Here is a 23,351-nt window from a genome sequence, read left to right on the forward strand (position 1 = left end):
CCCACTCTTTGCTTCACAGTGGTGCCAAATTCAGCTGTTTTGATGTTTTGAGCACTCCCTAGCATGGCAGGAACACATCACCAGTCCTGGTGCCAACTGCAAAGTGGAATAGGACTTTAGCTGTGCTCTGTGCTACTAAATAATGACACAAATATCAGCCTGGCATCTACTTTTCCTACAATCAGTGGTCATTCTACATTAGGCAATACATTATATTTCTTTACGTTACCGCTCAACTGCCAATTCTTGCACCACTCATCAATCTTTCACAGGTCTCCTGCATTTCACTACAGTCCTCTTATAAACAACTGTATTGTCTGAGAATAGCTCATGGAGTTTATGAGTTTATCCATCAGATCACTAGTGGAACAGTCCCAGTTTGACCTTAAAGGGCCTATTGTTCTCATTATGTAAGGAAGCCGGCTATTTGCTCTACTGTCAGTTCACTACCAGGCCACTAAAAGCACTACTGTCATTCTTTGTTTCCATATCATAACAAAATTAAATTACAGAATTATCATTTAGGGGTAGCATCTTTAACAACAAAACATACTCGGTCCCAGGTTTGCACCCTGCCACTCCCAAAATTATGAACAAAACTCTTCAGCAATTGCAGCTGAAAACTTCTGGCATAAGAAGTCACCCTCATTCTGCCAATGGTCTTGTCAAAGAGAGGGGAGGAGTGAATAGAGTGTCACAGCACTCTCTTGCCCTTGGGATGGGAAACTGTCCCTAAAAGATGGAAGAATCAGCAATGATCAATGGCATGAGGAAGCAGAAGGCAATGGAAACCACTGCATTAAAGACACGTAATGTGTATCCACAGGACATTTGGCCTGTAATTGAAAAGTTTCATGTTCATCTCCTCATTGGCAAAAGATTCTGGACTAGTGCCCCATTTGGATCTCTGGGATGGAACTACCAAGGAGAAGGTGACAATGAGGAAAAGATCAAATAATCAATGAAAGGGTAACATTCTACAAGACATACCGGTAATGTGGTGTGCTGGAAGCTTTAACGTGGTGGGGAAGCTGGAAAATCTGAAAAGGAAAATGATAATGTTCTATATAGATATAGTGGGGGTCAGTGAAGTGAAATGAGATGAGGATTTCTGGTCAGATGAGTGTAGGGTAATATCAGCAGCAGCAGAAATGGTGTAACAGGAGTAGGATTCATTATGAATAGGAAGGTAGTGAGGAGTCAGTTATTGTGAACAGTTCAGTGTCAGGGTTATTTTCATCAGAATCGACAGCAAACCAAATAGTAGAGGTATGCATGTCAATGTCGCAAACAAAAGATAAAGAGAGAGAGAAAGTATATGAGGATACTGACTGGGTAATTCAGTATGAAAAGAGAGGTGAAAATGTGATAGTCATGGGGGATTAGAATGCGGTTGTAGAGGAAGGAATAGAAGAAAGGGTTATGGGAGAATAAGGACTTGATACAAGGAATGAGAGACAAGAAAGACTAATTGAGTTCTCCAATAAATTTCAGCTAGCAATAGAGAATACCCTTTTCAAGAATCACAAGAGGCAGAGGTATTATTGGAAAAGCCTATAAGATAGGGAATAATTCAGCTAGATTACATCATGGTCAGGTAGAGATTTTGAAATCAGATATTGGATTGTAAGTCATACCCAGGAGCAGATATAGACTCAGATTACAATTTACTATCACAAAGAGTAGGCTGAAGCATAAGAGACAAGTCATGAAGAATCAATATGCAAAAAAGTGGGATTAAGAAGAACTAAGGAATGAAGAGATACGATTGAAGTTCTCTGAGCCTATAGATGTTGCAGTAATGAATAGCTCAGTAGGTAGTTCGGATGAAGAGGAATGCACACATCTAATAAGAGCAATCCCAGAAGTTGGAAAGAAAAGCTTAGGTACAAGGAAGGTAACTGTGGGGAAACTATGGATAACAAGAAGAAATATTGGAACTGATCAATGGAAGAAGTAAATACAAAAACGTTCAGTGAAATTCAAACAATGGAAAATCCAGGATGGAATGTAACAATATAATGAAAAGGATAATTGCTACTCAATATATAGTGGAAATGCTGGGTCACAGAAAGGCACAAAAAAAGCGTCAGAAAGTGAGATTTTTGGCCAACAAGGCCTTCATAAGAGATAGAATACACACACACACACTCATGCAAACACAACTCACACACATCATGACCACAGTCTCTGACTGTTGAGGCCACATTGCGAGGAGCAGCCCATGATGGGAAATCCAACAGGTTGGTGGGGGAAGGAGGAGGCTGGAGTGGGGAGGGGGAGGGATAGCAGAGTAGGGGTGGGGGAGAGTAAAGTGCTGCTTTTGGGAGCATACAGAGATGAGGTAAAGAGAGGGTAGGGCAGGCACCAACACATCCATAGTCCCTGACTGCTGAGGCCACACTGCGATGAGAAGCCCATGATGGGAAATGCAACAGGTCCCCACCCAGTGAAATAATTCATAAATACAGAGATACAAGCATTTAGAAATGACATAAATTAAAAGTGCAGGGAAGCTAAGATGAAATGGCTGCATGAAAGATGTGAAGAAACAGAAAAGAAATGCTTGTCTGAAGGACTGGCTGAGTATATATAAAAGTCAAAACAAGCTTCAGTGAAATTGAAAGCAGGGGCAGTAACTTTAAGAGTGCAATGGGAATTCCACTGTTAAATGCAGAGAAAGGAATGGGTAGGTGGAGAGTGTACATTGAGGACCTCTATGAAGGGGAGGTCCTTTCTGATGGCATGAGAGAACAAGAAACAGGGGTCAATAGGGAAGAGATGGGGGATCCAATATTAGAATCAGAATTTAAAAGGACTTCGGATAATTTAAGATAAAATAAGGCAAAAGAGATAGATAATATTCCATTGGAATTTCTAAAGCCACTGGGGGAAGTGACAACAAAAGATTATTCATGTTGGTGTGTAGAATGTATGAGAATGGCAAAGTACCATCAGACTTTCAGAAGACATCATCCAAACAATTCCGGCAACAATAAGACCCAAAAAGTGTGAGAAGCACTGCACAATCAGCTTCACAATTCATGCCAGTGGCGAATACATATGGGGGGGGGGGGGGGGGGGGCTGCGGGGCTAACACATACCTGCATCTATTGCTACAGTACAAAGAAGTGTTTCAACATAGTGGCATACAAAGGCCTAGCTGAGGTCAAGAATGAAGGAGCATCAACTTAATGGCTTAGCTCTGTTGTACTCTCACCCTGATATTGATTGTCCTATTGATGTAATTAACCAAATTGCCAGGAAGAATAGGTGCAGAGAATTCATATTTAAGGAAGCAAACCACAACTGTAACTTTTTTATATCATAAAATGACATTTTCTTGTACATATGTATAATCAGTTTAAATAACACTTCCTTAAACTTTATATGTGACTTGATTATTTTTTATTATGGTAAAAGTAAAGATAGCTCAAGATATATTTAGTGCCCCCTCCTTGAGATTTTTCTGTATCTGCCACTGATTCGTGCACAGTAATAAATACAGAAAAGAACTTTGAGAATCTGTTAGATGATGATAAGTCTGGCTTTATGAAACACAAAGGCACCAGAGAAACAGTTCTGACATTGTGGTTGATAATGGAAGCAAGACTGAAGAAAAACTGAGACATATTCATTGGATTTGTCAACCTGGAAAAAGAGATTGGCAATGTAAAATGGTGTAAGATGTTCACAATTCTGAGAAAAATAGGGGCAAGAGATAGGGAAAGACAGGTAATATGCAATATGTACAAGAACCTTAGAGGGGACAATAAGAGTGGAAGACCAAGCTAAAAGAGCTCGGATTAAAAAGTCTTTCATCCTTGCTATTCAATCTCTACATTGAAGAAGCAATGAGGGAAATAAAAGAAATGTTCAAGAGTGAGATAAGAATTCAGGGTGAAAGGATATCAATGGATGACATTGCTACCCACAGTGAAAGTGAAGAAGAATTACAGGATCTGCTGAATGGTATGAACAATCTAATGAGTGCAAAATATTGATTGAGAGTAAATTGAATAAAGACAAAAGTAGTGAGAAAGTAGCAGAAATGAGAATAGTGAAACACTTAATATCAGGATTGTTGATCACAAAGTAGATGAAATTAAGGAATTCTACTTTGTAGGCAGCAAAATAACCCATGACTGAAGACAGAGACTGGAACAGAGATTGGAATACATCTAGCAAATAATTGAGGACATAGTTAGAAAAAAAGCCAGCCTGCTGTTCTGCCTGACATGACTAATATTTACTTTTCCGTAGCATTTGCAGGTGATTTTATTATGTACACCAATCTGTGCCAAGGGTTGCAGTAAAACTTTTGATATGCTGTTGATACTATCAAATGCTGAACTGTTGTTGTGAGGCTTTTAAGTTCTTAATGAGGTTATCTGAAATTTTGTCAGTGTGTGGGATGATGCACCTGGTTCCTGTTGGCCTCTGTAGAGAATTTTACATATTTCTTTTCTTTTTTTAAAAGCATATCAAAAGTATTCATCTAATAATAAAGACAAAAGATGAATACAATTCTTTCATGAATAATAAAAAATGTAATAATTTCTTGTATAAACACACTACATTTCATCATTTTTGTATCTTATGTGAAATAATATCTGTGTAAGCCACACATCATTGTATATGTGTGTGTGACATTCAGTTGTCACCTGAAAATGGCCTAAGAAGCAGAAAGCCAGTTTGTGAACAAATAAATGTAAATTTGCAGCTCCATTTGAACCCCATAGTTGAAGATCAAATCTACATGAAAACTAATTTTTCTCATCAACAAGAAAAACCATTAAGGAGTAAATATATGAAGAAGCGGAAGGATTACAAAATCTTTAGGAAGACCCTTGCAAGATGTACTGCTATTGGCCATACAAAATATTAAACTGTTCATTTCTGTGAAATAAATACTTTAGGTACATCATCCTAGATGACAACTCCACACAAAAACAGGGAAGAAAAAAGTGCAGAACAAGCCAAGAGCCATGTTTCTAGGTTATCGCCATGAGAGCCCCTTCTAACATCAAAACATGTTGAACTGAGCTTCTTAATTAATTCACTGTGTGTTTATGCCACCTTAATTTGCTATACAGCCAAACCTTGTATCTGACTTGTTAAGTGTCCTGGCAGGTATTAACAACTCAGCAATGTGAAGAAACAACATTGTTCCTCTTATGAACATAATGCAGAAGCTGATTGAGTTCCAGTGATATGGAACTTTGGTGATCGTTTCTCTACATATTATTTGACCTTGACATTATTTAACATACTGGAAAATAATGTACCAATGTACAATAAATGCCAATAAATGTCCAACTCCATCCACACAGCTGATCTCCACTGCATGTTACAGTCAGGAAATACAAAATTATCATTTTTATAAAATAATTATTTCTACTTCATTCACTTTTTACTAAAATTTATAAGTATGACACATTTTGGTAGCTTGCTGCCATCATCAGGTACTTTAAAGTTACACGTATATTAATCTAAATGTGATGAGGTTTATTTTCTGAGTGTGCCAGCAAAGTTGTGTACTGAAACTTAACTCTGTACAGGTATATTCATTCATTTCAGAATATACACTATGTGAGTTGTATGTTTATAGAATCTCACTGATGTTCTTAATTACAGTTTTGCTGGATATGTATTCGTCTGTCACACATATCACTGTAATAAACACAACTCCATCACTTATTGTTGTTGTTGCCTGTGCAAGCTTCTTTGCCTCTGAGTAACTTATGACTCTGCTTACTGTATTCATCTTTTGGTCTTCCTCTATGAGTTTTACCTCCCACACTTTCCTCCAGCACTAAACTGGTGATACGTTGATGCCTCAGGATGTGTCCTGTCAACCAATCCCTTCCTCTATTCAAGTTGTGCAACAAATTTCTTTTCTTGACAATTCTATCCACCACCTCCTCATAAGTTACATAATATACCCACCTAATCTTCAGCATTCTTCTGTAATATCACATTTCAAAAGATTCTATTCTCTTCTTTTCTAAAATGTTTATCATCGACTTTTCACTTCCTTCATAGCCACACTTCATACAAATACTTTTAGGAAAGGCTTCCTGACACTTGAATCTACACTTGACGTTAACAAATTTCCCTTCTTCAGAAGCGCATTTCATGCCATTACCAGTCAACATTTTATATCCTCTCTACTTTGACCATCAGCAGTTACTTTGCTGCCCAAATAGCAAAACTCATCTACTACTTCAAGTGTCTCATTTCCTAATCTAATTCCCTCAGAATCACCTGATCTAATTCAATTACATTCTATTATTCTTATTTTGCTTTTGTTGAAGTTCATCTTATATCCTCCTTTCAAGACACTGTCCATTCTGTTCAACTGCTCTTCCAGGTTCTTTGCTGCCTCTGACAGAATTATAATGTCATCAGCAAACCTTCTCCCTGGACTTTAATTCCTACTCCAATTTTTTCTTTTGTTTCCTTTACTGCTTCCTCAATATATTGATTGAATAACATCAAGGATAAGCTACAAACCTGTCTCACTCCCTTGCCAACCATTGCTTCCCTTTCCTGCCTCTTGACTCTTATAACTGCCATCTGATTTCCATACAAATTGTAAATAGCCTTTTGCTCCCTGTATTTTACCCCTGCTACCTTTAAAACTTGAAAGAGAGTGTTGCAGTTAACATTGTCAAAAGCTTTCTCTAAGTCCTCAAATGCTATAAACATCGCTCCACCTTTCCTTAACCTATCTTTTATGAGAAGTCATGGTGTTAGTACTGCCTCCCATGTTCTTACATTTCTCCAGAGTCTGAACTGATCTTCCCTGAGGTCAGCTTCTACCAGTTATTCCATTTGTCTGTAAACATTTCATGGTAGTATTTTGGAACTTATTAAACAGATAGTTCAGTAATTTTCACACCTGTCAGCACCTGCTTTCTCTGGAATTGGTATTATTATATTCTTCTTGAAGTCTGAAGGTATTTCACCTGTCTCATACATCTTGCTCACTGGATGGAAGAGTTTTGTCATGGCTGGCTATCCCAAGGCTATCAGCAGTTCTAACGGAATGTTGTCTATTCCCAGAGCCTTCTTACAAATTAGGTCTTTCAGTGCTCTGTCAGATTCTTCACACATCATCTCTCCCAGCTCATCTTCCATTTCCACAATATTGCCCTCAAATATATCTCCCTTGTTTAGAGCCTCTAAACATTCCTTCCACTTTTCTGAATTTCCTTCTTTGCTTAGGACTGATTTTCCATCTGAGCTCTTGATATTCATACAGGTGGTTCTCTTTTCTCCAAAGGTATCTTTAATTTTCCTGTAGGTGGCATCTATCTTTCCCCTAGTGATATATGCTTCTAAATCCTTAAATTTATCCTCTATCCATTTCTGCTTCGCCATTTTGCACTTCCTGCTGATCTCATTTTTTAGACGTTTGTATTCACTTTCACCTGTTTCATTTACTGCATTTTTATATTTTTCTCCTTTCAATATCTCTTGCATTACATAAGGATTTATACTAGCCCTTGTCTTTTTACCCACTTGATAGTCTGCTGCCTTCACTATTTCATCTCTCAAACCTACTCATTCTTCTTCTACTGTATTCACTTCCCCTGTTCTTGTCAGTTGTTCCCTAATGATCCCTCTGAAACTCTTCACAATCTCTGGTTCTTTCAGTTTGTCCAGGCCCCATCCTACCTTTTTGCAGTTTCTTCAGTTTTAATCTACAGTTCATAAGCAATAAATTGTGTCAGAGTCCAAATCTGCCCCTTGAAATGTCTTACAATTTAAAACCTGGTTCCAAAATCTCTGACTAACCATTATATTGCACGGCTTTCCGGATTGGGAAGGACCGCCTGGTCCCCAGCACAAATCTGCCTGGTGGACTTGTGTCAAGATCTGATGAGCCGGCCAGTCTGTGGATGGTTTTTAGGCAGTTTTCCATCTGCCTCAGCGAATGTGGGCTGGTTCACTTTATTCTGCCTCAGCTACACTATGTTAGCGATTGCTGTGCAAACGAGTTCTCCACGTATGAGTACACCTCAATTACCCTACCACACAAACATAGTGGTTACACCCCTCTGGTGTCAGATGTTCCCTGTGTTCCCTGGGGGGGGAGTCCACCAGGGCCTGAACCAAACAGTAACCCTGAAAGAATGGTTCGGTCTGAGGCGGTGGAGGGGTGAAGTGGACTGCGGCAGTCATCGTGGGGTTGTGGACCACTGCAGCTGCGGCAGGGACAGAGCCTCTCTGACGTTTCAAGGTCCCCAGTTAACATACAATACAATACAACACAATCATTATATACTCAGTCTGAGACTTTCCTGTGTCTCCAGGTCTCTTCCATGTATAATACCTTGTTTCATGATTATTAAACCAAGTGTTAGCTATGATTAAATTATGCTCTGTGCAAAATTCTACCATGTGGCTTCCTGTTTCATTCCTTTATAACAGTTCATATTCACCTACAAATTTTCCTTTCCTTGCTTTTCCTACTATCAAATTCCAGTCCCCCATGGCTATTAATTTTTTTCTCTCCCTTAAATATCTGAATAATTTCTTTTATCTCATCACACATTTCTTCAATCTCTTGATCATCTGCAAAGCTAGTTGGCATATAAACTTTTATTACTGTGGCAGGTATACTCTTCATGTCTATCTTGGTTACAATAGTGCATGGACTATACTGTTTGTAATAGCTTATCTGTGTTCCTATTTTTTTATTCATTATTAAACCGAATCCTGCATTACCCCTATTTGAATTTGTTTGTATAACACTGTATTTACCTGCCCAGAAGTCCTGTTCCTCCAGCCACCTAACTTCACTAATTCCCACAGTATCTAACTTCAGCCTACAGCTACTTCACCCCTTTCTTAAATTTTCTATTCTACCTGCCTGATTAAGAGATCTGACATTCCATGCTCCAATCTGTAAAACACCAGTTTTGTGTCTCCTGATACTGATGTCCTCCTGAGCAGTCCCCACCTGGAGAACGAAATGGGGGACCATTTTACCTCCAGAATATTTTACCCAAGAGGATGCAATCACCATTTAAACATACAGTAGAGTTGCATGCTCTCGGGAAAAATTTTGCTGTGGTTTCCCCTTGCTTTCAGCTGTTTGTTGTATAAGCACAGCAAAGCTATTTTGGTTGATGTTCCAAGGCCAGTTCAGTCAATCATTTATCACTTAACACTTTCAAATTCAGCTGTTACATTCCAAAAGCTTGTAACTTCTTAGGTAAACTTAATGCAGTTGCTACAAAAATACAAACAATAAAAATACAATCTTTCTATATAAGTATATTTACATCATGGTACCTTTCATAGTTCATGGTCATTCAGTATTTTTAAGAGTTTTTTGGTAAAGGAATTCTCTTTATATTAATAAAACAAGCATTCCATAACAGAGAATTTTGTAAAGAAATTTACATTGCTGCTTTCCGCTTTATCATTCAGCAGCTTGTTGCCATACACAGTGCCCTGAATGAAAATTTCCAAATTTTTCATCTTTGAGTGGTTTTTGTCATCTTGTACCATTATAACATGCTTCATATTTTTTATATCAGTCGTTATGGCATACACAGCTACCTTTGTTACTAAAGTCCAATTGCAAAACTGAACTACCACAAAGACAGTGTCCCTACGAAACTTGCCCCATCTTTGCTACATAATGAATGATACTCAACATCAAATGTTTCATTGCATATGTATAAAAACAGGTTGTAATTCTTTATTCATACCACAATAATTCATTCTTCTGGATACGTCATTGTATAACAAAGAGATTAAATTACAAAGAAACTGGTTTCTTTAATTGGATAGATAAAGAGACTACTCACCAAGCAGTGGCAGCACACACACATAAAAGACTGTTATGATTGGCAAGCTTTTGGAGCCAGTGGCTCCTTCTTCAGGCAGAAGGGTTGAAGGGGAAGGAAGAAGGGTGAAGAAAAAGGACTGGAGAAGTCTAGGAAAAGGGATAGATTTTAGAAAAGTCACCCAGAACTGTGGGTCAGGGGGGACTTACTGTATGGGATCAGAAGGAAAGTCAGTCTTTCCTTCCCATCCCGTATGGTAAGTCTCCCCTGACTTGCGGTCCTGGGTGACTTTCCCAAAATCTACCCCTTCTCCCACACCTCTCCAGTCCTTTTCCTTCACCTTCTTCCTTCTTCCTTTCCCTTCAACCCTTCTGCCTGAAGAAGGAGCCACTGGCTCTGAAAGCTTGCCAATCACAACAGTCTTACGTGTGCATTCTGCCACTGCTTAGTGAGTAGATATTTGTATTTATTCAATTAAATCATATTATCAATAATTGATTGTTTTTGTTGTTAAATAAAATTGTTTGCTTAACACTATTTACATATTTTTTGAAGCACTTCTTATTTTGCATGTAAGTATGGTACTCTTCTAATGTGCAAAATGGATTTTGTAACAGGAATTTCTTTAGCTGAAATTTAAGCTTCATTGTCGGTAGGGTCATAACTTTACTGGCTAACTTTAATGCTGCATATTGTGGACCCTTTTCATAGAGTGCTGTTCTGTGGATGCTGATGTAGAATTTTTCTTTATTTCTGGTATTGTAGTGATACGAATTGGAACAAATAATATGGCTTTTAGAATGTATATGTTTACTTTGGTCAGTACACCAGTTTTTGGAAACAAGCCACAGCATGATTACTTATATTTTGCTCCACAGATGATTCTTATAGTCCTTTTTTGAAGCAGTAATAGCTTATTTTGTTTTGCTTTGATTGTTGCTCCCCAAATTTCTATTCCATAACTCAGGTGAGAGGAAAACAGAGCATGGTTTGCAGTCTTTAGGACAACAGTGACTTTGCAGAACTTGCTAATCATATTAATTGCAAATATATTCTTAGACAACTTACATGCTAGAGTGTCAACATGTGTGTCCCAGTTTAGATTGCTTTGATTATTAAATTGAGGAATTTTACACTAAACTCTTTTTTTTTTTTTACTAACTCATTGCCTATGTATAGTTTAATTTGATCATTAAAATTACTGTTGTTAAACTCCATGAGATATGCATTACTACTGCTTACATTTAAGTGGATTTCACTAAAATACTGAACAGTTTCATTTGTCATGTTATTACAGTGAGTCTCTAGTTCATTAAATGATTCCTTTTCATGCACAATAGATGTATCATTCATGTGCAGAACTATTTTGGAACTGCGAGTGTGATATTTTATGTCATCTACATAAATCATAAACAGAAGAGGACCCAGTACTCATATGTAACTCACATGGCCTAGTATCCTCTCATTAATACACATACTTCATTCACTTTCAATAAGTCATCATTGCTTCCTAAATCTAATTTCATTTTATTTATTTATGTTCATCTTTACATTTCATCAACTCATTGCTTCATTACATGTTTCTTCATTAACTAAATATCAAAACCACTGCTTTCCTTTTCTTCCAAAAAAGTGACTCTACTACATATCACTCCACAGTAACAAACCTTTAGCCTTCTTCAGATAATAGACAAACCCTTATTTGATTAAAACATTACTTTACCCCAAACAGCATATTTCTTTCTTTTTTTTTCCTTTACTCAAACTCGAAGGAATATACAAAGACTAACCTTTTTTTCAGTAACCATCACTATATGCAACATTACTTACCTTTACTTCAACTTTTTAAGCTTTAGTATCAAGATCTATAATGTGGCACCTTTATACTAATGCTGGTGCACACACAAGTTTTTGGAGAACACCATTCAGCATACATTGTACAACATGCAGCAGACAGCTCATACGTTTTTTTTGTGTTAACCAAACAACATTAACAATTATGCATGGGATCCTTGTGAATGGACCATGGAGCAATGGAAACGTATCATCTGGTAGGATGAACTTGTGTTTGACTATACTAGGTTCATAGTTACTTCTGAACACGTCATCACAAAGGAAACAGCTGTTCAAAACATGCACCACACTACAGACACAAACCAGAAGAAGGAGTGTTATCCTATGGGGACCCTGACCTTTGGTTCTATTTGATCTGTGGTAGAGATTGAAGTCATGGACTACATCAATGAACCTTACTGTGGGCCACCTGCATCCCTACATGCTTGATGTTTTCCTGACGTAGATAGCATCTTCCAGTAGGATAATGATCCAGGGCCAGATAAATACTACAGTGATTTGAAGAGCACGACAGGGAACTCACACTGATGTGTTGGTTATAAAATTTGCCTGATCTGAACCTTGGATACTAATGGGCATCAGCTCTGTGCCCACAAATTAACAGCATATCCTTTGTGGGACTAGCATGACCTGTGTGTAGGGTGTCTGGTGCCACATACTCCTCGAAGCCTACCAACGGTTTGTTGAATCCATACCCTGCAGGATCGGTGCTGTATTATGTTTCTAAGGTTGACCAACATGCTTATGTTATAATGTTTTGGCTCATCAGTGCCCATGTGCATGTAAAAATTAGTACAGATTTTGATGCATTTGTTGAAAGAAATGATAACTTATTTGTTCATTGTCATATATCTTTCTTCTTATTCATTAAAAACCTTACCTTAATCTTCGCCATCATCTTCATTACATATACTTATTTGAACTAATGATGGGAATTATAAATAACACAGTGCAGTGATTGGGTATTATTAACTCTCAATGAACTAATATCCTGTTGATTGAGCTGTAACACCGCACTACTTATACAAGGTGGTCAGAAACAGAGTTAAAAGCTTGTAAGTGCATTGCAGTGTAGGCTGTGGAGAGAAATAATTGTTAAGAAAAAAACTGGTAGGTTGCACCATTTCCAAGTTAATTAGCATTAAAATTAGCCAATCAGACCATAGCTGCCCCAAAATCAAGCAGCCCCATGTGTTCTTTGTTTGGTTTCATAAAACTGAACAAGAGAGTGATACAAAAATTGGGCATGGGATAATAATAAGGACCAAACCCATGCCAAAGCCTGAGCAGTCTAGTGCATTTTTATCTACACTATGAGAACAACTGACACTAATGTATCTGGTGGGCAGCTAGCATTGGCATGCACAATGGCATGATTGGCTAACTTCAATGCTAATTAACTCAGAAATGGTGCATAATATTGAATTTTTTTCTTAACAATTAATTCTCTGCACAATGTACCCTGCAACACCCTTACCAGCTTTTCAGACTGTTTATGATCGCCTTGTATGTATTGTGTCTAGAATAGCAACCCTCACCATCTTGACCAAAACAAAAAGAGACAAAATATGGTTGTATATAACAAAAATTTATAAAGATGCACCTTTCCAGGACTTAAAACCAGAGTCTTTAGGAACAAAGACAGATGAGAGGACACCTGACCTGAACCCACTATCTTGAGTTTCTATGGAAAGTGTGTGTGTGTGTGTGGGGGGGGGGGGGGGGGGGGGCAGGGATGGGGGTACTGGATGAGGGAAGAGGGAGAAAGGTGGGGGAGCTGTGTAAAAAGTCATCCATTATTTCAATACTCTCGTTTTCTACCTACTGACTTAGTGCTAAATTGTCTGTTAATAGATAAGATGCAATACTCACTTAATGGATGTGTAAACATACAGAACTGTGTGTTGCATTAAGCCAATGTATACAACAACTGATTTCACTGAAGTGCCTCCTGTTGGTGAAAAAGGTGATTATTTTAGCAACAAACATTTTTATTGCTTAAATAAAAATCACATCACATCATTGTGAAAACAAACACACAAATGGAGACTGTTTTGGATGATTGACTTTCACTCTATCTGGTAAAGCTTGGTTAATGTGAAAATTGCTGAATTGCACCATTGCAACATATCTTTCAGGAAACACATTGTACTCATGTTCACTTGCACAGTGTCAGGCAAAAATAGTGTAAAATCAGTGTCGTTGTTGATTCAAGCTTTTGCACTGTTCAGCTGTAAAACAGACTTATGGTTTGTCTTGATCCATAATGATAAAACACATCATATTGGTACAAATATTTATTAATGTCCATGGTACAAATGTTTGAAGTTTTGATACAGTGATATGTTGTAATTACATTAATAAAACGCCAACTCAAAATAAGTGGCAGCATCACTAGGAGACTACTCAGTCATTCTTGGAGGCATCTTCAGGTCTTAGGCGTGTCCTAGAAGCATCCATAGCTTCCAACCACAGCTCCAGGTCCTTCGGCGGTGGTGGCGGAGCATCGCAATGTGTCAGGTCGCGCATCATGACACGTGCGTCAGTGCCCACCACATTCTGTCGGCTCAGCACCACAGCACGCACAAAGCCATCATGTGGTGTCACAAACTGCTGTTCCAGGTAGATGCTCTTCTCATCCCAGTAGATCAGCTGCCAACACAAGAAGAATCATGTTACTACCATCTGTTATATGAGCCCTACATCCACATATACAGTGGGTAGTCAAAAAATTTTGATTCTCACCTCAACAAATAAAGTCATGTAATTAATTATTTTTTATCTAAAATCTGCAGTCCTGAAATCCCTGAACCAACATACTGTAACATGGTGCTATGGGAGACAAAACACTGTGCTCCCGCTACTGCTTACACCCATTCAAAATGCCCACGAAACCAAGGTAGCAGCAGAAATGTTGCACCTGTGTCACACCTATCCAGATGTCTTCTTTAGCCACCTAATCAACATAAATCCCAGGCAAGTTAGTCAAAAAGCAGCAAATAGGGAAAATTTTTAAACCTCTGGAAAACACTCATATGGGACATGTAGCAGTAAGAAAGTAAGTAATAGGAAAGTTCCCCCCGCCCCCCGGAACTTAATAGTGAATTTGTCATCAACAGTGCTTCAAACTAATAACAAAACTGTGTTGTTTGAAGTCTGAGAGCCCTTTAGTACCTTGTACAAGGCAGGCATTCAACCAACTTTGCCCAAAGAAGTTGCTGCATTAAATTCCATTGAAAAAATTTCATTGTTGCAGTGCAGCTGTAACCATGAGAAATGGAGACCTCATTATAAACACCATGTCATAGGATGTTAGAAAGGGAACTAGGCATAAGCATTTCCTTGTAAAATGTATTTTGTGAGCCATTCATTTAAGGCATTGTTTGTCAGTTGGTCAGACAGAGACAGAGAGAGAGAGAGAGAGATATGGGAATTAACTATTCAACCAAGATGAGCAAGAGCTATATCTTGTAAGTGTGTTTTTCGTATAAAGATTAAACTCTAAAGCACTGAGAAATATAAAGCAAGATTTGTCTTCATGGGTTTTAATCACTGCTATGATGTAGACTATAGTGAAACCTTCAGTCCAGTAGCTAAGCTGAAAACATCTCTGCAGCTGAGAAGAAGCATCTCATACAGTTATGTGTCCACAGCATTACTGTATGGCAAACTACAAGTAGTAATATTTGTGCAACAGCCAGATGGGTATAAAGATGGCACAGAGTGAGTTTGCAAATTAAGGAGAAGTTTGTATGGGCTTCTGCAAGCTCTGAGATGTTGGAGTACACATTTTGGAGCATTTCTTTTGTGAGCAGGTTTCAAGGCAAGTGATAAAGATCCTTTCTTACATATCAAAGAAGAAGGTGACAAGAAACTGTTGGTTGCTCTTTATGCAGATGATGGGTTAGATATGGCATGTAAGCAGCAGAATGCCAGAAAGTTTGTCGATGAGCTGAAGGCCAAATCCAAGATCATTATGAAACCAGCATCATATTTCCTCAGACTTGAGATAAAATTTTTTGATTATGGTGCTATCAAGATAAGTCAATGAGTATGTGCATAGAAGATTCTGAGTGCAAAGAGTGCAAACCTGTCTTTACATCAATTCTGAAGGAACCAGATACATTACAAGCACAAAGAAAGAATGTGGAAAAGTGAATACTGACATGCAGTTGGAACACTGATGTACCTGATGCTTGAAATGAGACCTGACCTGGGTTACAGTGTGAGCTTCCTGTCTCTAACTCTTGACTTTGCATCAACAGAAGATGTAGTATGACTTAAGCAAATACTCCATTATGTAGCTAGTACTTGAGACCTAGGCAAGGATGAAATTAGTGGATGTATGTCATTCCATTATAAACATCATGGCAACAATGGTCTAGATTTGCAAGTACATTCTCTAATTTGGCTTCTAAAAAAATGAAAGTCTCCATAAAATAAGTACATCATGCTTCAAATCTGTTCTGGCGTAAAGTCAAGCGCCAGCACGCCAGTCAGGAATGATAGAGTGGAGAGGGCTGGGAAGGAGACATCAGCCAATTGCATGCTAGCCAACCTCTCTCTAGGATGACAACATGACAGCAGCAGCCTCTAGGTGAAGAGGACACAAGCCCCACACCCAACTGCTCATGGCCAGCTCTGACAGTTCTACAGAAGTGTCAAGACCAGCGACCTGGATAGAAGCATCCACTGTATTACTTCACTAGTATTGTAATCATAATACTGTGCCCTTTGCTTGCAGCACATCTGTGTATTTCTCAAAGTTAAATATTGTCATTGATTCATTGCATACTAAACTCTTTAAAGAGATTTGCCTGAATTGTCTAGCAATGCAAGAAGCAGGTTTCCTAGACATCATGTCTTTGACAACTAGAAAGGATTCAACGTTGGTGATGAGTATTCAGAAGAACCTTGAACTAACTGCCAGAAATTTTATTTGGTGTTTGCTGGCACCTTGATTCTACATTGTCTATTCTTTGCACAGGTGTGTTTACTTGCATTAATAGTGTCTCTTCTAGTGGTTTTGCTGATCAGTGTTTTCAGGTGGGCATTGCAGAAATTTTCTTTGCTTTTTTACTTATTTTTATTGCTTGCCTTTTCTGTTTCTTGCATTTATCTCTTCCAAAATGAACAACCCACCTCTCATACCCCCTGCTCAGGCACCACAGCTGCAAGAGATAGATGCAACACAGCTAACACAGATGTTTCAGTTTCAGAGTCAACAAATCGCAGCTCTACTAAATATGATACAGCAGCTACTCACTGCTCAAGCCACCAATATGATGCAGCAGGCACTTATAGCTCTGATTGCTATACCACCTTTTCACCAGTTTAATGAAAAAGAAGAGGAATGACTCAAGTGGTTGCAACAGTCTTAAGCCCAAGTAATTGCTACAACTTGCCAGGTACTGTGCAGCTCCATCATTTATTGTCAACGGTAGAAAGTGCAGTGTTTCACCTCATTTAGAAACTGTTCCCTAACGCTACTCTGAATGGACTTTCCTATGATAAGTTTGTAGATTCGCTCACTAACTATTATGACCAATAACTGAATGTGGTAGCAGTTAGGTATCAATTCTTTAATTCCAAGAAAAGGTCAGAACAAACTTACTGTGAGTGACTAAGATTTGGAGGATATGACAAGGAAATGCAAATTCAAATGTGATTGTGGTACTTTATATTCAGATATTATGTTGCATGATCTGATCATGTACAATGCAATGGATGCCAAACTTAGAGAACAGATTTTGAAACAGTCCAATCCATCATTTCAGCATGTAGTGCATATCCTAGATCAATATCATTCAGATGCTGTGTCGGCTGAAAATTTTGAGCAGCCACAAACTTGTCGGCTTGAGTCATCCCTTGCTAGCAATTGGCCCAGTAGGGCGCAGCAGCTTGCATGCACCATGCCTTGTAAACAGTTCTCCATGCCGCATAAGCAGCTCTCTAAACAGGTGAACAGAATTACATCATACCATCAGTGCTATTCACGGCACAAGCGCCAAGACTGCCCTTACAGACAAGCACTGTGTTACGCTTATGGCCAGAAAGATCACGTACAATCCGTATGTTTGCAATGGAACAAACATAAGAATTCTGTCCACTCACAAAATTCTAGTCATAAGACTCATGTAATCTGTGCAGTGCATTCAAAGCCTGCTGCGGCCATCAGCAAAACTAGCAAGCAAACAGTTTCGTCAGTGCTACATCAGTCCAACAAGCTTTTTTGTTCAATTGCATATTAGTGAAAAACGTGTGAAATTTCAGTTGGACACGGGTTCCTCTGTTAGATTGCTGAATTGTAACACATATGAACTGTTAGGCACCCCATGCCTGTCTAAAACTAGCACACACCTGATGGCTTACAATGGACAAGACATTCCTGTTCTCGGAAAATGTACTTTGCCTGCCATGTATTGCTTGCATACGTGAACTGTCACTTTTGCTGTACTACAATCATGCTATTGTGAGAACATATTTGGTCTTGATTCATTTGAATTGTTTGGCTTTCAAATTCAGAATAACATGTTGACAGTGACTGCATTTAATGCAAAAGACAGAGTAGCTAGCTTGCTGCAAGGATTCCCTGAACTCTTTTCTGAATGTTTAGGCAAGGCTAACAATTTTGTTGCACATATTACTATGAAAGACAATCCTCAGCTGAAATTTTGCTAGGCCAGAACTGTTCCCATTGCGTTACGGGACAAAGTAGTTGCTGAACTTAAAGAACTGCAAGATAGCAGAACTATTGCAGCCATATCAGGTAGTCAATGGGCATGTCCACTGGTTTTACTCCTCAGACCTTCAGGTCACATTCACTCTGTGTTGGCTTTAAGTCTACACTCAACCCGCAAACTGTGATTGATACTTATTCTTTGCCATGCCCAGAGGATCTCGTGGACAGGTTAGGCACTGGTCGCTACTTTTCAAAAATTGATTTGCAAGACACATATCTTCAAATATCATTAGATGAAGAATCTCAAAAAGTGTGTGTTATGAACACTCATTTAGGCTTGTTAAATATTTGCATTTGCCTTTTGGCAGTGTTTCCACATCCATCATTTTCCAACGGTGTTTGGAACAGCTGACTGCTCAAGTACCAAACTGTTCAAACTATTTGGACGATATTGTCGTAGCAGGTTGTTCACCTAAAGAACACAGCAAATTTGCATGCTTTGTTTTGTGTGTTATCTGAGGCAGGACTAAAGTGTCAACTGAACAAGTGTGATTTTTTTTAAACCTGAGTTCCAGTATCTTGGTCATGTCATAAACAGTCAAGATGTACATGCTCTTCAATCACATTTGTTAGCGATATGGGACTTGCCAGTTCCTCACAATGTCACAGAATTGCAGTCACTTTTGGGGAAACTGAACTATTATATTCGGTTCATACTGAATGCTGAACAAATTGTGGCTCCATTGCATCACTTGCATCACAAGAATGTCCCCTTTGTTCGGACAGATGAGTGCCAAGCAGCTTTTCAGAGACTTAAAGATGCATTGCTCAGTGATTGATGCATGGTTCACTTCGATCCTGACAAACTGGTTGTGTTGCAGGTTGACATTTCCTCTTACGTAATCGGTGCAGTGCTTTCACATAGTTTTGGTGATAAAGACAGGCCTATTGCTTTTGCATCTAAAGTGTTGCCCAAAGCTCAGTGTAACTATTCACTAATAGAGAAAGAGGCATTGGCTATTGTGTATGGTGCCACCAAATTCCACCACTATTTTTATGGCAGAAAATTCTGTTTCGTAACAGATCACAAACTACTCCAGTCCTTGTTTCATCTGATGAAACAGGCTCCTGTATGAACTGCCCAAAAATTTCAAAGATGGGCTTTGTTGTTGTGTCAATGCCAGTACGAGATTGTGTATTGTCCAGCAGCTCAACATGGTAATGCGGACTCACTTTCACTTCTTCCGATTGGCCCTGATGCACACTTTTTTCACTTCTGCCATATCTTGTTGTCACATCAATGCTCTGGATTCTGAATTGTTTCAGTCATATCCTCTGAACTATAGGAAAATTGCACAAGCCACAGAAACTGATTCAGATTTGAACATTTTGCTAAAATACATTCACACATCTTGGCCTCACTCATCGTATAGCATAAAGAACTCTGTAGTGTGCCGATACTTTGCACCTCAGCACAGCCTCGCTATACAGCAAGACATGATTCTTGTTCAGAATGACAGTGGACAGTCATGTGTGTCAATCCCCAATGCTTTGTAAAAAGAAGTATTGCAGTCACTTCACCAAGAACACAGGGATTGTTTGTACGAAACAGTTAGTGTGTTGACACTGTACTTGGCAGGGTATGGACACAAAAATAGAACAGATCGCAGTGACACACATATATGGAAAATCAGTCCGCTTCCCCACAAACATTCTCTGTTTGGCCTAGGTCACAATCACCATGGCAACATTTGCACACAGTCTTTACAGGACTGTTTTGGAACACTCGTTGATTGACTGTGGTAGATTCTTATAGCAACTTTCCTTTCGCTGTGTCAATGAACTCAACAACATCACGTGGCACACTTCCGGTGTTGTCCTCTATTTTTTACCTCAAATGTTTGCCTGAAATCATAGTGTCAGACAGCAGCCTACAGTTCATGTCAAATGAGTTTGAAACATTCTGTGAACACAATGGTATACAGCATCTAACTAGTGCACCATCCATTCACAGTCAAATGGTGAAGCAAACTTCACACCGCACACATCATGGATCAAGCATTGCAATTGTTTCTCACCTCCTATCGTTCGCATCCACAAGATGAACCATCACCGGCGAAATTACTTCACACCTGCCATCATCAGACACTGCTCCATCTGCTCCACCCTCCCCAGCATCCAGCGCTGAAGGAAGGATGCAAGTATTGCTTCGCACCACATAACATTGTGTTTTACAGGGTTTTTAGTGGCAGCAGATTGTGGGTGTGAGGCAAGATCCTTCATTGACTTGGCACATGCATGTATCTCATTTCAGGCCCTGACTGATTGCAACACCGACATCACAGCCAAATTCACCACTGTCATGTGCATTGTGATCCTTCTGTATCTCTTCCCCTAGATTCATGGATCCCAAGGACAGCAAGGTCACAGCAGCCGCCAGAGAGTGTCAGTACGACACTGTGGGATGACCCCATGGAGATGGATTCTTCACCTCCTCTCATCCTACCAATGGAGCTGGACCCACCCATGCTGCTGCAGCCACCATCCTCTACATCTTATGGGCCTCAGGAGGCGGACACATACCTTTCTGGTCATTTTCTGGGGGATATTTCCACCAGAACGAAGGTCAGATGGCAGGGTACAACTGGAAGCCTGACCTCCCTTGCAGCCACACCCTCCGGTCCATGATCCTACCTCCCCTCCCATTGTTGAGCTCCTTATTCAACGAGGGTCTAGCACTTTGGGGGGGGGGGGGGGGGGGGGGAGAGGAATGTTCTGGCGTAAAGTCAAGCACTGGAATGCCAGTCAGGAATGATAGAGCAGAGAGGGCTGTGATGGAGACGTCAGCTGCTAGCCGACCCTTCTCTAGGATGACAACATGACAGCAGCAGCCTCTAGGTGAAGAGAACATAAGCACCACTCCCTACTGGTCATGGCCAATTCTGCCAGTTCTATGGAAGCATCAAGACCAGTGACCTGGATAGAAGCATCCACTGTATCACTTCACTTGTATTGGAATCACTATACTGAAGTACAATGATTATATTGCATGTTGCCCTTTACTTGCAACACAGCTATGTATTTTTCAAAGTTAAGTACTGTCATTGATTCATTTAGTAATAAAACTCTTTAATACGATTTGCTTGAAATGTTGTCTAGCAATCCGAGAAGCAGGTTTCCTAGACACCCCATCTTTGACAACTAGGCAGGATTCAAGAAAATCCACATCAACTCTTGGAAATCATCAGGGACAACCGAGCGAGGTGGCGCAGTGGTTAGCACACTGGACTCGCATTCGGGAGGACGATGGTTCAATCCCGTCTCCGGCCATCCTGATTTAGGTTTTCCGTGATTTCCCTAAATCGCTTCAGGCAAATGCCAGTATGGTTCCTTTGAAAGGGCACGGCCGATTTCCTTCCCCATCCTTCCCTCACCCGAGCTTGCGCTCCGTCTCTAATGACCTCGTTGTCGACGGAACGTTAAACACTAATCTCCTCCTCCTCCTCATCAGGGACAAAGGGTTGAGCCATGAGTTTCACAGTACTCCACTTGACACAGTTGTTGCTGTAATCTTGCAGTAAAGATATGTGGCTTCCATGAATGGCAGCATTCACCCACAAGTTCAATTTTAGCGTCCAGCTTCCTGAATGGGCTGTGAAAAGTGTCATTCCAAGTCACTTCGTAGACAAAAATTCAAACAATTTCTGCATTACATTCAACTGCTCATTCAAATACATATAACCTGTACTGAATGTGAAAAAATATTGCATTGGGACACAGTAGTCTTGTTTCTTTCACTTCTTGAAGATAATCAGTACACTAATATTTGTAATTTCCTTCCTAAGCAATCATAAAAGAGGAAAATGAAAATAGTAGTCATACCAGTTTGCTTCTGTGAATTGTGTGAGAAAGTTTAAGACACAGTGAAGAAATTTCTCACAGTGTAACTTACTGTGAAGTGTAACTAGCTGGTTAATGAAATATTCAATAATGAATTCATATAGTAGCAGGTGATAAATGCTTCTAATGAAGTATATAATAATTTGTAATTTTTATTATGTTGTTCTGACACCTGCATTAATAATCATTTAACATCATCTGAAATAATTTAATGGCCTACAAAAGACAAAATTCATCATATAATTCATCAGATTCTAACTTTGTGTATAAATGTCAGTCAGTTCAACAGATTCAAATGCAGTTAAGACAGAAATTCATTCATTTAATGCAATTTTTGGGTAAAATATATAGAATTTTCAAATAGTAGTTTCCAGAAAAAAATGTAACATGTCATAATCAATGATTCAAGATGTAAACATTTTGAACATCAACAACATTTAACATGCTTTTAAGGATATTTCCTTGTACTCTAACTAAAACATTCATATTTCAAAAATAATTGTTAAAATCTAAAATTTTAAGAAGTTTTGTATACACGAAAGGACGCTGAGTATGACATTCATTGAAACATCACAGTATCATCTCCATCTCCGTCTATACTCTGCAAACCAGTGTGAGGTGTATGGCTGAGGGTATATTCCATTGTACCAGTTATTAGGGCTGCTTCCTGTTCCATTCATGTATGGAACATGGGAAAAAATAGTGTCTGAATGCATTTGTGAGTGCAGTAATTATTCTAATCTTATCCCCATGATCCCTCTGTGAGAAATACATAAAGGGTTCTACTACATTACTAGGGTAATCATTTAAAGCTGATTCCTGAAACTTTGTTAACGGACTTTCTTGGGATACTTTACAGCTATCTTCAAGACACTTTCACTTCAGTTCCTTCAGTATTTCTGTGACACTCTCACATGGATTAAACAAATCTGTGACCATTCATGCTATCCTTCTCTGTATAAGTTCAATATCTGCTGTTAGTCCTATCTGGTATGGGTCCCGCACACTTGAGCAATATTCTAGAACCAGTCGCACAAGTGATTTGTAAGCAATGTCCTTTGTAGACTGATTGCGCTTCCCACTGTTCTGTCAATAAACCAGAGTCTACC

The 23,351-nt window shown here is 39.1% G+C and overlaps 1 protein-coding gene across 1 annotated transcript in view; it reads right to left on the bottom strand.

Moving 5' to 3' along the window:
* Window positions 1-13,926: 13,926 nt before the first annotated feature.
* The window catches only part of LOC126174898 (protein THEM6), an 88,914-nt gene continuing 79,489 nt past the window's right edge, over window positions 13,927-23,351 (bottom strand). Inside the window, exon 3 of the mRNA XM_049921322.1 lies at window positions 13,927-14,312. Coding sequence (XP_049777279.1) covers window positions 14,067-14,312 — 246 coding nt within the window. The 3' untranslated portion in view covers window positions 13,927-14,066. The remainder of the gene's footprint in view (window positions 14,313-23,351) is intronic.

This window comes from Schistocerca cancellata, chromosome 3 (assembly GCF_023864275.1).
Source record: "Schistocerca cancellata isolate TAMUIC-IGC-003103 chromosome 3, iqSchCanc2.1, whole genome shotgun sequence".
Lineage (NCBI taxonomy): Eukaryota > Metazoa > Arthropoda > Insecta > Orthoptera > Acrididae > Schistocerca > Schistocerca cancellata.